The sequence below is a fragment of the Theropithecus gelada genome, chromosome X (genome assembly GCF_003255815.1).
Source record: "Theropithecus gelada isolate Dixy chromosome X, Tgel_1.0, whole genome shotgun sequence".
Taxonomy (NCBI): Eukaryota; Metazoa; Chordata; class Mammalia; order Primates; family Cercopithecidae; genus Theropithecus; species Theropithecus gelada.
In genome coordinates, this window is record NC_037689.1 from 103,409,839 (window position 1) to 103,425,741 (window position 15,903).

General features: G+C 36.1%; 1 protein-coding gene across 1 annotated transcript in view; it reads left to right on the forward strand.

The window, feature by feature from the left end:
* The window catches only part of IL1RAPL2 (interleukin 1 receptor accessory protein like 2), a 1,281,282-nt gene that overhangs the window by 986,273 nt on the left and 279,106 nt on the right, over window positions 1-15,903 (forward strand). Inside the window, exon 6 of the mRNA XM_025372668.1 lies at window positions 1,944-2,018. Coding sequence (XP_025228453.1) covers window positions 1,944-2,018 — 75 coding nt within the window. The remainder of the gene's footprint in view (window positions 1-1,943; window positions 2,019-15,903) is intronic.

The window sequence follows — 15,903 nt, forward strand, 5'->3', positions numbered from 1 at the left end:
GTACTCCACCCTGTGAGGTGTGGGGTATCAGACTGCCCCTCGTGGGGGATGTCTCCCAGTTAGGTTACTCAGGGGTCAGGGACCCACTTGAGCAGGCAGTCTGTCCCTTCTCAGATCTCAACCTCCGTGTTGGGAGATCCACTGCTCTCTTCAAAGCTGTCAGACAGAGTCGTTTGCGTCTGCAGAGGTTTCTGCTGCTTTTGTTGTTATTTACTGTGCCCTGTCCCCAGAGGTGGAGTCTACAGAGACAGGCAGGTTTCCTTGAGCTGCTGTGAGCTCCACGCAGTTCGAGCTTCCCAGTGGCTTTGTTTACCTACTTAAGCTTCAGCAATGGTGGGCGCCCCTCCCCCAGCCTTGCTGCTGCCTTGCCACGAGATCGCAGACTGCTGTGCTAGCAATGAGGGAGGCTCCATGGGCGTGGGACCGTCCCGGCCAGGTGTGGGATATAATCTCCTGCTGTGCCTGTTTGCTTAAAGCGCAGTATTGGGGTGGGTGTTAGCCCATTTTCCAGGTGTTGTGTGTCTCAGTTCCCCTGGCTAGGAAAAGGGATTCCCTTTCCCCTTGCGCTTCCCAGGTGAGCGATGCCTCGCCCTGCTTCAGCTCTCGCTGGTCGGGCTGCAGCAGCTGACCAGCACCAATTGTCCAGCACTCCCTAGTGAGATGAATCCAGTACCTCAGTTGAAAATGCAGAAATCTACGCCGGGCGCGGTGGCTCAAGCCTGTAATCCCAGCACTTTGGGAGGCCGAGACGGGCGGATCACGAGGTCAGGAGATCGAGACCATCCTGGCTAACACGGTGAAACCCCGTCTCTACTAAAAAATACAAAAAACTAGCCGGGCGAAGTGGCGGGCGCCTGTGGTCCCAGCTACTCGGGAGGCTGAGGCAGGAGAATGGCGTGAACCCGGGAGGCGGAGCTTGCAGTGAGCTGAGATCCGGCCACCGCACTCCAGCCTGGGCGACAGAGCGAGACTCCGTCTCAAAAAAAAAAAAAAAAAAAAAAAAAAAGAAAATGCAGAAATCACCGGTCTTCTGTGTCGCTCACGCCAGGAGTTGGAGACTGGAGCTGTTCCTATTCGGCCATCTTGCTCCGCCCCCCTTCCTGATAATCTTTTGAAAATCCCTTTGAGAATCTTCTGAGAATCTTTTCTTCTTTACTCTCTGCCTTTCCAAATCTTCTCTATCCCTTAAGTTTCATATGAAGATTCATTCTCTTTATAAAACTTTCCTCAAACCTTCCAGCCAATATTGACCTCTCCTGTCTCCATTTCTTTACCACCTATATATAGCCTTATAGCTCAAATGCTATATTCTATGTTCTATTCTCTATTATAGTGTGCTAATCCTGTATTCATAGTCCTGTATTATAAACTGAGGGCAAAGATAAAGACTTTGCTTTCTTTCCCTTTAGTACCTAGCACAAGACTTGGAGTATAAAACATGCTTAATTTGTATTTTTGATCAATTATCCTAATGAAGATATCATTGCTTTATTATATTGTTTTGGAGGTTGCAGTGGAGAGTGGGGGATAATTCAGAGGTTTAGAAGATCCATGTCACTAAAAATGTCCATTAGGGTAATATTTCATTGAGAATACCACTACAAAGCATATATGAGGATTTCCTATTTCTCAATTATACTTTAAAAATATATATTTCTTTATACTTACAAATTTATAAAAACCACCCAAAATAGTCCATTTGTTTCATCTTGTTGGAAAATGTAGTTGTCAAAATGTCCTATTTACAGTGAATCAATGGTGCACTAAATGTGCTGGGGAATGGATATTGTATGGATAGAGTAACTACCCAAGTAGGAACACTGTCTAATAAATGTTTACACACCATCAAGTCTACAAACATTAAATATCATACATGATAGAATCTTTCTCATCCTGTAATTTATCTCAATTTTTCCATTACTTTCTTTCATTTTCTCTTCTAGCTTTACTCACAGACAAGCCTCCTAAGCCATTGTTCCCCATGGAGAATCAGCCAAGTGTTATAGATGTCCAGCTGGGTAAGTCCCCTCCTTGGAATAACACTTCCTAAACTTGCCCTCTCTTAACAGATGGGGAAAATTGCATGAACCGGGAAAGGTTTATTGCCACTGTTATTACATGCAAATCAATTTGTGTTCTGCTCATTTATAACCCTGGAGTTCAGTGCAATAGCAGTTTAAGGAAACTAGTTTGTATTGCATCAAAAAATGGTAATACTAATTAGTTACACTGGGTATTAAGTGTGCTGTATGACAGAGCTTTTTAACTCTGTGATTGATAGATTCATGAGTGTCTTGCATTGGTGATTGTTACAGAAAATTTTTCATACATGTCAGCCAAAATTTTTATTTGGACAGCATTAACTCCTGGAGACCAAGCACTTCTTGAAATAAAATACAGGCCTTTGGTTTAGCCTTTAAAATGATTTGATAATATTATTTTCAATATCACAATCCAGGGCCATTTAAAACTTGTTTTTAGGTTGGGATCCTGAATATTTATCAATCATATGATGTTGGGAAAAGTGACAAGTTGACTTATGAGTGCTACTGTCCTTGTACACACTCAAATAAGGACACAAGGTATTGCACCTCTTTTTAGAGATCCTACTGCTAATCCTTGTAATTTTAAGTACTGTAAGCTAAAATCTCAGAGACCTGCTAGGATCTCTTTCAAATTGTGGCCTTTAATTTAAATCATGCCCTTTAACATTTTCAAGATTTCATCTGTCTTAGATTTCATTCTAGTGTTCTAAATTTCTTCAATTTTAAACAGAAGAACCACAAGAGAACTGAGTAAATATGCTTTAAATGTATTGGGCTTACACTGAATATATGATTTATTGATATTTGTGACCATAGTGGTCTCTATCCATTATACAGCCAGGGAAGACAAATTGATCCCAATTTTCACTCACTTAGAAAGGTTTTTGTTGTTGTTTAATTTTTAATTATTGTGGGTACCTAATAGGTGTGTAAATTTATAGAGTACATGAAATTTTTTGATACAGGCATACAATGTATAATAATCACATCAGGGTGAATGGAGTGTCCATCACCTCAAACATTTATTCTTTCTTTGTGTTACAAACAGTCTGGTTATAATATTTTAGTTATTTTAAGATGCACGATAAATTATTGTTGACTGTAGTCACCCTGTTGTGCTATTAAATACTAGAACTTATTTATTCTAACTATATTTGCATGCCCATTAACCATTCCTACTTCCACCACACCCAAAACCTTCCTAGCCTCTGATAACTATCATTCTACTCTCTATCTCCATGAGTTCAATTGTTTTAATTTTTTAGTTCCCCAAAATAAGTGCGAACATGTGAAATTCGTCTTTCTGTGCATGGTTCATTTCACTTAATGTAATGGCCTCCAGTTTCACCCATGTTGTTGCAAATCACTGGATCTCATTCTTTTTTTATGACTGAATAGTATTCCATTGTGTATATGTACCACATTTTCTTTATCCATTTGTCTGTTGATGGACACTTACATTGTTTCCAAATCTTTGCTATTGTGAATAGTGCTGTAATAAATATGGGAGTACAGATATCTCTTTGATATAATGATTTCCTTTCTTTTGGGTATATGCCTAGCCGTGGGATTGCAGGATCATCTGGTAGCTCTATTTTTAGTTTATTGAGGAACCTCCAAACCGTTCTCCACAGTGGCTGTACTAATTTACATTCCCACTAACAGTGGACATTTGGGTTCCCTTTGCTCCATATCCTCTCCAGCATTTGTTATTGCCTCTCTTTTGGATGAAAGCCATTTTGATTAGGGTGAGACGATATCTCCTTGTAGTTTTTGGAAGTTTTGACTAAACTTTTGATCCTTATAATTCAACTGGAATTGTTGGAAACTTATTTATATCTTGAAAATAAGAGAGAGAAAATTGTATTCCTAATGTTCACTTTTCCAAAATGAAATATAGCAAATATTAGTTTTTAAATAAACCTAGCAATGTGAGTACCAAAGTTAAACATTTTAAACAAAACAAAAAGAAATTAATAAACATGTTGTTAAGAGTGGACTGTGGAAATGGTGGATATTTAGAAATAATGAAATATTAGACTGTGGCTCTTCTTATGTCCCCATATTGTTTTGCAGTCATTATATTTTGTTAGAGCCAAATCTAGATATGCTGATACCCTTACTGACCATATGATACATTTTACTAACATCTCTCTACCTCGAACTGGGATAAAAATACTCTAAGGGAACTTTGTGGTTCCAGGGGTTACATGGAACCATATGATGGTCTCATATCATTAGTTTCCATGGAAATTCAAGTGGATAAATTGTTTTCATACCAAAACACATATATATATAAAGCAACATTTGCATGATAAAATATACATGATAAGCCCAGGCGTGGTGGCTCATGCTTGTAATCCCAGCACCACTTTGCAAGGCCGAGGAGGGCAGATCACAAGGTCAGGAGATCGAGACCATCCTGATTAACACAGTGAAACCCCGTCTCTACTAAAAATACAAAAAAGTAGCCAGGTGTGGTGGCAGACACCTGTAGTCACAGCTACTCAGGAGGCTGAGGCAGGAGAATGGTGTGAACCCCAGAGGTGAAGCTTGCAGTGAGCTGAGATCATACCACTGCACTCCATCCTGGGTGACAGAGTGAGACTCCATCTCAAAAAAAAAAAAAAAAAAAAAAAGTGCTTGATAAGATTCACTAACAAAATGTGAGTAAATTTTATGTTTGTGGTCCCTGGAGGAATACCTTCTGTACTCTCCTCTGCTATTAGGCACACAACAGCAAAGTTTGAAAAGTACTGATCCAAAGCAAGGAGAAGGACCGTTGTAGAAGATACATTCCATTCAGATTCGCTGGGTGCAACACCTGTATGTACTGTTCAGGACATCTACAAGATGTGTACTTTGTATAAACCTGTATTCTAACATAGATATATATGCCAAAACACCCTACCAAATATTACCATCCTATAAGATTACTAAAATAATTTACTTCCAATTTACATTAGATGTAAGGATGAACTTTTCGGCTTTTAGTTTGTAACGCAGTTGGAAACAACTTTATTGACAGAAAGATGGAGACCTGCTTATTTTTCATCCCAGAAAGGCTGTTACTCTGAGATGTTAAACAACCATATAATTCAGAGAAAGAAAAGCAAAATCAGTCAAACTAGATCTTTGGCATTTCAAGGAGCACATGACTGATTAATTTTACGTGATTTTAACTCTTTCATGGATTTATTTAGTACCATTTATTCACAATTGGAAATCATTTTATAAGTTGCTCTTATACCTCAATAGTCAGCTGACATTATGAGCACTATAAATGTCAAAGAGCTCCTCTGTGTCAGTGGGAGTTCTGCAGTCAGAATCATGAGACATTAGAAAACACCAGGTGTAAAAAAGAGATACAGAAAGATAACTGGGACGATTGGATATCTCTGTCTATGTCTGGAAAACTTGCAGAATTCAGTAAGGTAATGAAAACTTCTGGAAATTGTTTTTCTTCAGTTTCTGAAGTTTATCAAACACATTCAGTTCTGGACATCCTAAAGCTAGAACTGAAATTAGAACTGCCAAGAAATACAAAAATCCAATCCATATGGCTAAACACATTATCAAGTTTCAGTTTCCCAAATCCTATTACTTAAAATTTTAGACAACATTGTAGTAGATTAAAGTTGGCCATAGATTTTTGGCTACTCCTAATATCTAAACTTGAGTTTTCATTCTTCACAGTTGACCAATAGAGTGTGGCAAAAGTGATGTTCTGAAATTTTAGAGGCTGAGTCAAAAGAAACTTACAACTTCTGTCCCAGTGTTTTGGTCCACTCTGAAACCACCATGCTGTTTGAAGTTTAAGTTATATAGAGAGGCACTAGAGGATGAGACACAATATGGTGGGAGAGAGAGGTCAACTAGCACCAAGACACCAACATAAGTGAAGAAGATATCTTGGAAGTGGATCCTTCAGCTCTAGCTTCCCTGACTTATGCCATGTAGATCACAGACAAACCACTGAGCTGAACTCTTCTCAAATTTATGAGCCCAAAATTCACGAGCAAAGTAAAGTGGTTGTCATTGGCCATTAAGTTATGGGTAGTTTGTTAAGTAATTAGTAGATAACTTGAACAAACATTAATTAGTTTATCTAGAGCATTATTAATTTTATTTTTCCCATGGACAAGAATCTCATGCAGCAATTTTATGTAAAATGAGACACATTTTAGGAAATACTTGAGTATCAGCTTCAAGGTAGTTTTAGAAAACATGGTCTGGAATAAATGTTCATGTGTTCATTTGAGGGTTACACTCTGTTCTCAGTTCTGAATATTTCTAAAAGAAATTCAGTAAATGAAAAATTTCAGTAGAAATAAATACTTTTCATGCAGGGAGTTGGCATCAGTACAGATATTTTGTTATGTCTCTAGAGGAAAATAAACATCTTGACTTTCTCTCTCCTATAGTGTAAGCCATTAGTCATTTGCAAAGTTCTAGAAATTTACATACGTTTTTGCTGACTTGGTGATGACAGTTTGGTTGTTGCTAAATTGTGTTCACCTTGTAATACTGAAAGAAGATTAATTTTCACTAAATAACCATATATTTTGAGATGATAAACAGATTCTTAACAAAATAATCTGAAAACTATTGCTCTCGCAAAAAAAGTCTATGTAACTACTAAAGTTCCCTGTGGTAATGTATGATATATAAAAGATAAAACAATGTACAACACACACATGCAAAATTCCAATTTGATCCTGTTATCCTTTATTTTTTCTCTCGCTGAAGGTAAATTTAGCTTTAAATTTGAGAAATAAACCTTGACTATACCAAGGCTAATTCTTTTCTTAGCAGTTGAAAAAAATATATTTTCAGTAATTTTTTCTAAGTAAAACAACACTGTATTACAATATACAAAGTTATTTTACACCGTTAATACCAATTTATTAAAATATTGTAAGGACATGTGCCCCATTTGAAATATATTCATGCTACATAGACCCTTTTTATAAACTACTTCTTTTCATGAGACCCAAATGCATGCTTTACAAACTGTAACACACTCCTGAAAGCTTTGAAAAAGTCATGAACACATTTGCATGAAAGATTTGAGATCTGCTATCTAATTTTAATTAAAGGTGAGTTTGAAAATGTGCTCTGTCCTTCTGACTGATGATGATAATTTTCTTTTCTTTTCTTTTCTTTTCTTTCTTTCTTTCTTTTTTTTTTTAAGATGGAGCCTTGCTCTGTCACCCAGGCTGGAGTGCAGTGGCATGATCTCAACTCACTGCAAACTCTGCCTCCCCAGTTCAAGTGATTCTCCTGTCTCAGCCTCCCAAGAAGCTGGAATCACAGTCACGTGCCACCACGTCCAGCTAATTTTTGTATTTTTAGTAGAGACAGGGTTTTACCATGTTGGCCAGGCTGGTCTCAAACTCCTGACCTCAGGTGATCCACCCACCTCGGCCTCCCAAAGTGCTGGTATTACAGGTGTGAGCCATAGAGCCTGGCCGATAATTTTCTTTTTGGCAGTTTCTTAAAACTTAAAATAAGCTAGACAGCATTATGCAGAAAACACATATAAACATTTACTTTCTCTTTTTGTGTGAATCAAAAAGGAGGCCTGGGGGACCTAAGGTAGATCAGAAAAACTCAGACAAGTAGAACAGTCCAAGCTAATTGGGTTACTTTGGATGTTTCAAAAAGCCAGTAGTTCATCTCTAGGCAAATGTGATCCAGTATAAAAGATTCTTTTTTTCTATTCTCATTCAGAATTTATTTTATTTTTACAGGCTATTCAAATTCATATTTCATGAGTGTATTATGTGCTATTGGCTCAAACTTTCTCCATGTGTGTAAGAAGTGTTAATCTTCATCAGGAATCAATTTCCCTAACATATCACTTTCTACTGAAAATTATATCATATTCCCTAAGAAACCAGTGTAAAAGACTCTACAAGGGAATATATCAAAATATAACATTTAATTCAATACTCAGGACTAGAAGGCAAAACAAATACCTAATTTAATCCCAAATTAGGAAATTAGCTATTCAACCAAATCTATGTTTTTTATAAAACATTATTTACCTAACAACATTTATTGAGTTCTTACTGGATGCCAGCATATTAGATCCTGAAGATATAGAGGTGAATTAAATGAGTTTCTTGGCCTTAAGGAGTTCTCAGTCTAGTGGGGAAACAGATGTGCATAAGTAGAATTGCATCACATATGAGAACTGTGAAACGAGGGAAAAAGGAAAATGATTTTTCTTGTGGCAGGACCTCATATACTATGGCAGGACCTCATATACTAAAGGTTCTCCGTGCTTAGGCTTTCACTAAATACAATGACAAAACTCTGCAGCTTCAACCAATTACTAGATTTATCTAAAACTAATTAAGAATGACCAAGAATAGAACCTTTTGAAATCATAAATTGTCCACCATTTGCTTTAATGTGGCAAATACTAAAAATGGAAATTTATGATACCCTTGAATCAATTCAGTTTAACAAAATTAGTCAACTCCTTCTAAAGTTGAAATAAAAAGAACAATCCAAAGCAAGTCACCAACTGAGCTAAATGTCAAACCAGAATTATTGTTAATACAAATAGTAGTACATGATTATTTCATTAGCTGGAGTCATAACTCGGTATATGAATTGTGTGTATAATGGTGGAAGCAAGAGATTTTTTAAGTTTTTTATATTATATTCTTACCCTCTTAGTTTCAAATAACTCCTTAAAACTTACGTAATATTGAATAACCAAACACTATGGAGACTTTGGAGAGTAAGAAGGAGGGTATTATGAACTTACTCAGCTTTCTTGGCACACATAATTGGAGCTAGTTCATGGCAGAATTTCCTCACCCTTATAGACATTCTAGGGTTAGTGAGTTGTTTCCGAAAGATCTATTTATTCAGGATAACATGCACAAGCTTAGCATGAGCTACCCCAAACTGAAAAACATTCTATTGCCCAGATTATATAACATGTGCATTATTTATACCTTTGGAAAATCTGGGCCAAGCCTTTTCCTTAAGAGTTGGCTGTAGTATTAATGAGTGAGACTGAAACTGGTTCCCTTATTGTCTAAGTTTCTGTAACAGCTGTGCTTGTTTTGAGATTTTTTTTTTAAGAATGAAATGGGAAAAAAGTTAACAGTTTACTAAATAGTGTCTGATTATAATCTAACAATGTGATTACGAACATCTCTTAAATAGCATGATTGTTAACCAGTCCTCTATGCATACATTGGTGTTTGGGGGCATTGCTTAGGCTTATGTCTTATTGAGATACTGATACAAGTTTGATGGTGTTTCATCATATTTTTAAAAAGCCAAAACCATGATTTCATATATTTGGAACCAAAATTATTTGATAATTTACTAGGTACTAGGCACTAAAATGGGCATTTACACATACACTATCTTATTCCTCATAAGAGCTCAAAGTAGTAGATATTGTTGAATTATTTTGCAGATGAGGAAACGTAACCGCAGACAGGTGAAATAGCTTACATGATGTTACATAATTAGTAAGTGACAAAGATGGGATTTCAACAAGATCTGTTTCACTCCAAAGTTTTTTCTTTTTATTATAGCACACTGGGTATGGTAACATTATCTAGACCCCAAACTCTGTCCTAGGATAAAACTATCATTCTAATAAGGACAGCTAAATAATATTAACAACTTTAGCAATTATTATTTAATAACAGCTCTGCTATTACAAATAATGTTATTACTCTACTTAGTATTATAATTTAATAACATTTCTAGTACTGCTAAAAATTGTAATTATTATAATAATTTTTTAATAATAGTACTACTACTAATAATTATTATTTGTAGTAATAGTATCAGTAGTAGTAGTAGCAGTAGTGGTGGTGGTGGTGGTGGTGGAGCTGTCACTTATTGATTGCTTACAAGGTACTAGGCACTATATTAAATACTTTATATAGCTTATTTTATTTAATCTTCCCAAAAACTCTTTGTGATAAACCCAACTACTTGCCTCATTTTAACAATTTTTTATTACATTAGTCATATACCATACAATTGGCAATTTAAAACATCCATTTCAATGATTTTGGGTATATTCATGATGTTGTGCAAGCATCACCACAATTTCAGAACATTTTCAACACCCCAGAAAGAAACACTGTACCCATTGACAGTCGCTCCTCAGTCCCTCATCCTCACCTGTATCCTCAGCTTTAGGTAGTCATTAATCATCTATCTGTAACTATAGATTGGCCTATTCTGGATATTTAATACGAATAAAATATATAACATGAAGTATTTTGTGATAGGCTCCTTACATTTAGCATAGTGTTATCAAGGTTTAGTCATCGTTATTGCATGTGTAAGTACTTCACTCCTTTTCACTGCTAAATAATAATCGACCACATTTTATTTATTCATTAGTTAGTTGATTGACATTTTGATCATTTGTACTCTGTGGCTCTTATGAACAATGCTGCTGTGAGCATTCATGTACAAATTTATGTGTGGACATATGTTTCCATTTCTCTTGTATATACCTAGGAGTAGAATTGCTGGGTCATTCGGTCATTCTATGTCTAACCTTTTGAGGAACCACCAGACTGCTTTCCAAAGAGACTGTACTATTTTACATTCCTATCAGTAATGCAAAGGGTTCCAGTTTCTCTACATTCTTGAAAGCACTTGGTTTTTTTTTTTTATTTTTAACATAATTATTCTAATGTGTATGTAGTACTATTGTGGTTGAAATTGTACTTTTAATTTATATTTCCCTAAGGTTAATTATATTGAGCATCTTTTCATGTGCTTGTTGGCCATTTGTATGTCTTCGGAGAAATGTCTATGGCCCATTTTTTAAATGAGGAAAATGGGTTCGGAGAAGTTATACAACTTATCCCAGCTAGTAAGCAGCTTAAATGTAGTGAAGCTAAAGTTGTCACTCTTAAACCTTGCCATATTCCTACTAATATTAGTACTATTGTTTACATGGTCCTCTTGTACTTCTGCTCTTTCTTAAAATAGATTTTTGGACAGAAGGTGAGTGATCATATATATCGAAGTTAAAGGGGTGTCTAGTGTGAATTGATTCAGTGAGAAAATAGAAATTATTGAGAGCGTTGCTTTAACTTTAAATCTTTGTAACTCAAGCCACAACTCCTTTTTAAATAGAAAACTAATTTGTAATCAGTACACATGCCTGAAAACTAGCTGTGAAGCACAAGACAATACAGGAAAGTTTTCTGGAGGGATTTACAGTATACTTAAATGCCCAAAAATTGTATGTAACCCAGTATCTGAACAGAGACCAAGAAACTAATTTGTATCATTCAACTATAGGAAGTATGTATTAGAGACTTTAAAAATAAGTTAGAGAACTCTCCACTGAATTTATTAGGAATAAGTGTCAACTGAGTGCACTATTCCAATTCCCCAAAAGCATATGATATCTGTGTTGATATCAATACCATCAGCTTTGCAGCACTTCTCAGCAGTTTCATCTTCTAGCCCATCTTATTCAGTGGATTATAGATGCTTTTTAAAGATCTGGAAAAGAAAAAAAATAAAGCTACAAATTTTGACTATGTCTAAAATGTCACGTGAACTGGGAAAAAAAGAGAATTATTTATGATCTCTTTTAATTCAAATATTTTATATAATTTTATGTAAAGAAAGGCAGTTTTTGTAGGTGAACTTGTAGGAAATTGAGTAAGCTATTATCTGGCTTATTCATAATTGAGGTAGAAGGGTATTCTCATAATTGAGGTAGAAGCGTAGCTTTGTATCATTTAGATAATTCCATTAATTGTCCTCTATACTTCATTTAAATAAATTTGGCTTAAACTTTGGAAGATCTTTTGTTCCTTTAATAATAGCTCTTTCCAGAAATTCCTTAGATATATCAGGAGTGGGATATACATTTTGGTCCTTTTTTGGGGGGTCAGGGTCTCACTCTGTCACCCAGGCTAGAGTGCAGTAGCATGATTCTGGCTCACTGCAGCCTCAAACTCCTGGACTCAAGTGATCCTCCTGTCTCAGCTTCCTAAGTAGCTTGAGTACAGGAACACATCACTATGCCTGGTGAAGTTTTTTTTTTTTTTTTTTTTTTTTTGAGACAGAGTCTACACAGAATAAGGACAAGGCAAGAGATCTGGGGAAAAGTGCTCAGAGATCTGTGAAACTACAACTAATAGTTTATGTTCAAGGTAGTAACTTTGAGTTTGGAAGCTTACAGGTTGCATAAGCCCTGGCAAGGTGGTAAGCAAAGAAGTCATGTCAGAAAAAAATCTGATCTTGGGTTTCTAGCAAGGTGGAAAATTGAAAGGCTGAAAGCCTTCACAAATCAGGCAACAAATGGATACTGAAAGATCAAAGACAGTGTTACTAAACCTGTAAGAGTTTGCTCTTGATTCCCACAAGAGAAAGATATTGTCACTGTGGACATAACCACTGAAAAGTTTGAAAGAACTGTGTCTTAGAGTGATGCAAAAGAGGGCACACCTGGCAATTAAGATCAGTTAAAGCAAGTCCTTTGGCTGAAAAAATGAACTCCTTCAAAAAGAGTATAATGTAAACTTGGCCTGATACCAGTTCTAATAAAAAGTCTAGTCTTTAACAATATCTGAATTTCAAAAAAACTGAATTAAGAGTATATGCATCAAGTCCACACAAAAAACTTTGATTTTGTTTACAAATGCAATATTAACCTAGGAATAGAGCCTATGTATATTGAAATGTGGTGTGTATTTGTAAGACACTTATTTTCCAAGAACAAGAGGAGCACTGACTCACTGAGGGCCTGTATCAATTTCATTTATTTTCCTTAGTTGTGAAGATGTTGATTGTATATCTGTTACTATAATGATGGTTTTACATTTGTTGTTAAGTTGTTTGATAAAATTATAACTTGGTGAGATGATAATCATGGTGTGTCTCAAGGCTGATTGTCGGCAAAAGAACAAAAACAATGTGAACATGTGATGGAGAGGGGGCATACAACAAAGGAGAGGGAAAATTGTGTCAAGGTACAATTTGAAAACTCCTGTAAACCAAAAATAATATTCTAGGCGCCTGTCTCCGCCACAACTATCTGAATAGACTCCTCCTCTCAGCCATGGGGTTCCAAAGTTAACACGAAAAACTGGTTCAGGCCATGACAGGAAGGGAGGAACGGACATGTCTCATGATACTCCACTCCCTTTTAGAATTCAGGAAAAGCTCACCAGCATTTAACATCAACACAGACCTTAAGTCTGATAAGAAACATATACAATCTATTCTCTCTGAAGCCTGCTTCCTGGAGGCTTCATCTGCATGATAAAACTTTGATCTCCACAACCCTTTATTGTAACCCACACATTCTTTGTGATTGATAATAACTTTTAACCAATTGCCAATCAGAACATTTTAAAATCTACCTATAAGCTGGAAGTCCCCTGCTTCGAGTTATCCTGCCATTCCAGACCAAACCAATGTGTATCTTACATGATTGATGTCTCATGTCTTCCTAAAATGTATAAAACAAGACTGCCCTGACCCACCTTGGGCACATGTTCTCAAGTTTTCCTGAGGGCTGTGTCACAGGCCATTGGTCACTTATATTTGGCTCAGAATAAATTTCTTCAAATATTTTACAGAGTTTGATTCTTTTTGTTGACACTCTCTTAGCTCAATTACAGGAAAATGAAAGTTCTTTAGAAAGAAAGAGAATCATGCTAACTTTACATAAGATAATTAAGGAAGGTGAATGGTTAACTTTAACAATAGTACCTCATATTTAGGCAGTATATATTTCCAAGGCATTCAAAGCATGTTTTCAGGCATCATTTAATTAATTTCTTGAGTAGTTCTATAAATTATGATGAGTGTAAGATATCATTAACCATTGACATGTGCAGTGATTAAGGTTCTTTGTGACACCCACAGGCAGTTTAATTGAGCATACTAGTGGGGAATCAGCTAGATCAGTAGTGAATAAATGATTGTTAGCCTGATCATTATAAGTCAGATCAGAATTTCTGTAACTCTACTATTATGTATGTACACATATGACTGCTATTATACATATGTAAAATTTATAGCAAGGATGACGTGTGTACTCACTTCTGTCTATGTTTCCACTTCCTTTCTCAGTCAAGTGGTTTGCTTATTAACCTAATAATAGCTGTTCTCATGAGTGACCACTTTGTATATAGAGTAGCTCTTAAACTTTACAGATTACTACTCTGCTTGCATTTACTTTTTGGTTCTCAATGTTGATTCCTGTGACTTTAGTTTTTATATTCTTTTGATGTGCAAAGAATTCTTAAATATATTTATTGGTACATCTAGTTCTAGATCCTTGAGGAATCACCATACTGTTTTCCATAATGGTTGAACTAGTTTACAATCCCACCAACAGTGTAAAAGTGTTCCTATTTCTCCACATCCTCTCCAGCACCTGTTGTTTCCTGACTTTTTAATGATTGCCATTCTAACTGGTGTGAGATGGTATCACATTGTGGTTTTGATTTGCATTTCTCTGATGGCCAGTGATGATGAGCATTTTTTCATGTGTCTGTTGGCTGTATGAATGTCTTCTTTTGAGAAATGTCTGTTCATATCCTTTGCCCACTTTTTGATGGGGTTGTTTGTTTTTTTCTTGTAAATTTGTTTGAGTTCTTTGTAGGTTCTGGATATTAGCCCTTTGTCAGATGAGTAGATTGCAAAAATGTTCTCCCATTCTGTAGGTTGCCTGTTCACTCTGATGGTAGTTTCTTTTGCTGTGCAGAAGCTCTTTAGTTTAATGAGATCCCATTTGTCAATTTTGGCTTTTGCTGCCGTTGCTTTTGGTGTTTTAGACATGAAGTCTTTGCCCATGCCTATGTCCTGAATGGTACTACCTAGGTTTTCCTCTAGAGTTTTTATGGTATTAGGTCTAACATTTAAGTCTGTAATCCATCTTGAATTAATTTTCGTATAAGGAGTAAGGAAAGGATCCAGTTTCAGCTTTCTACTTATGGCTAGCCAATTTTCCCAGCACCATTTATTAAATAGGGAATCCTTTCCCCATTTCTTGTTTCTCTCAGGTTTGTCAAAGATCAGATGGCTGTAGATGTGTGGTATTATTTCTGAGGACTCTGTTCTGTTCCATTGGTCTATATCTCTGTTTTGGTACCAGTACCATGCTAAGAAAGGAAACAAAGATATCTGACTTTTCTGTTGACAGTAACAGATAACTTTGGAATTAAGTGGTGGGAAACAGAACAGCTGGCAGGCATATGTATAACTTTTAATATTCTTGCTCTACCTAGATTGGAACCAGCAATTTTTAAAAGTTTAAGCTGACTTCATCAAATCTAATTTAGTTTTTCTATCAAATCATGTGAAATGGCAGCAGAATAGGGAAGGCTTGTATTCACTAAGTACAAGTCTGTGTGTTATCAGAAAAACGATGAGTCAAAAACAGCCTGGTTTTAACAAATGTCAGTCTAGCATCAGTGGGTATTTTCTAAGAAAAATTTGTGTCTGGCTAATTTTCTACCTTCAGGGTTTGGCCAACTAACCAAAGACTCTCTCTCACTAGATTACAACCTGAAAAGCTACCTATCCCATTTTCAGATTTACAAGCAATAAACGTTGGAACCCTGATGTTGAGTTTATCAAGTGCAGGAGAAGCACCATGATCCAATGTAATCTAGACACGGGTGGGGCATCAAGAAACTGAATGTTTCTGACCCTGCTGAATCTTCAGCAAGTTGCCACATCCTTCTGTGTCTTAGTTTATACTTTTACCAAATGGGGGCCAGAGGAATGCCTGTTAGGGCATGGCTAAAAACAAACAAACAAAACAAACAAACAAAAAAATGAAACACTAAAACCTTATATGTGGTAGACTACTTTGAAGCAG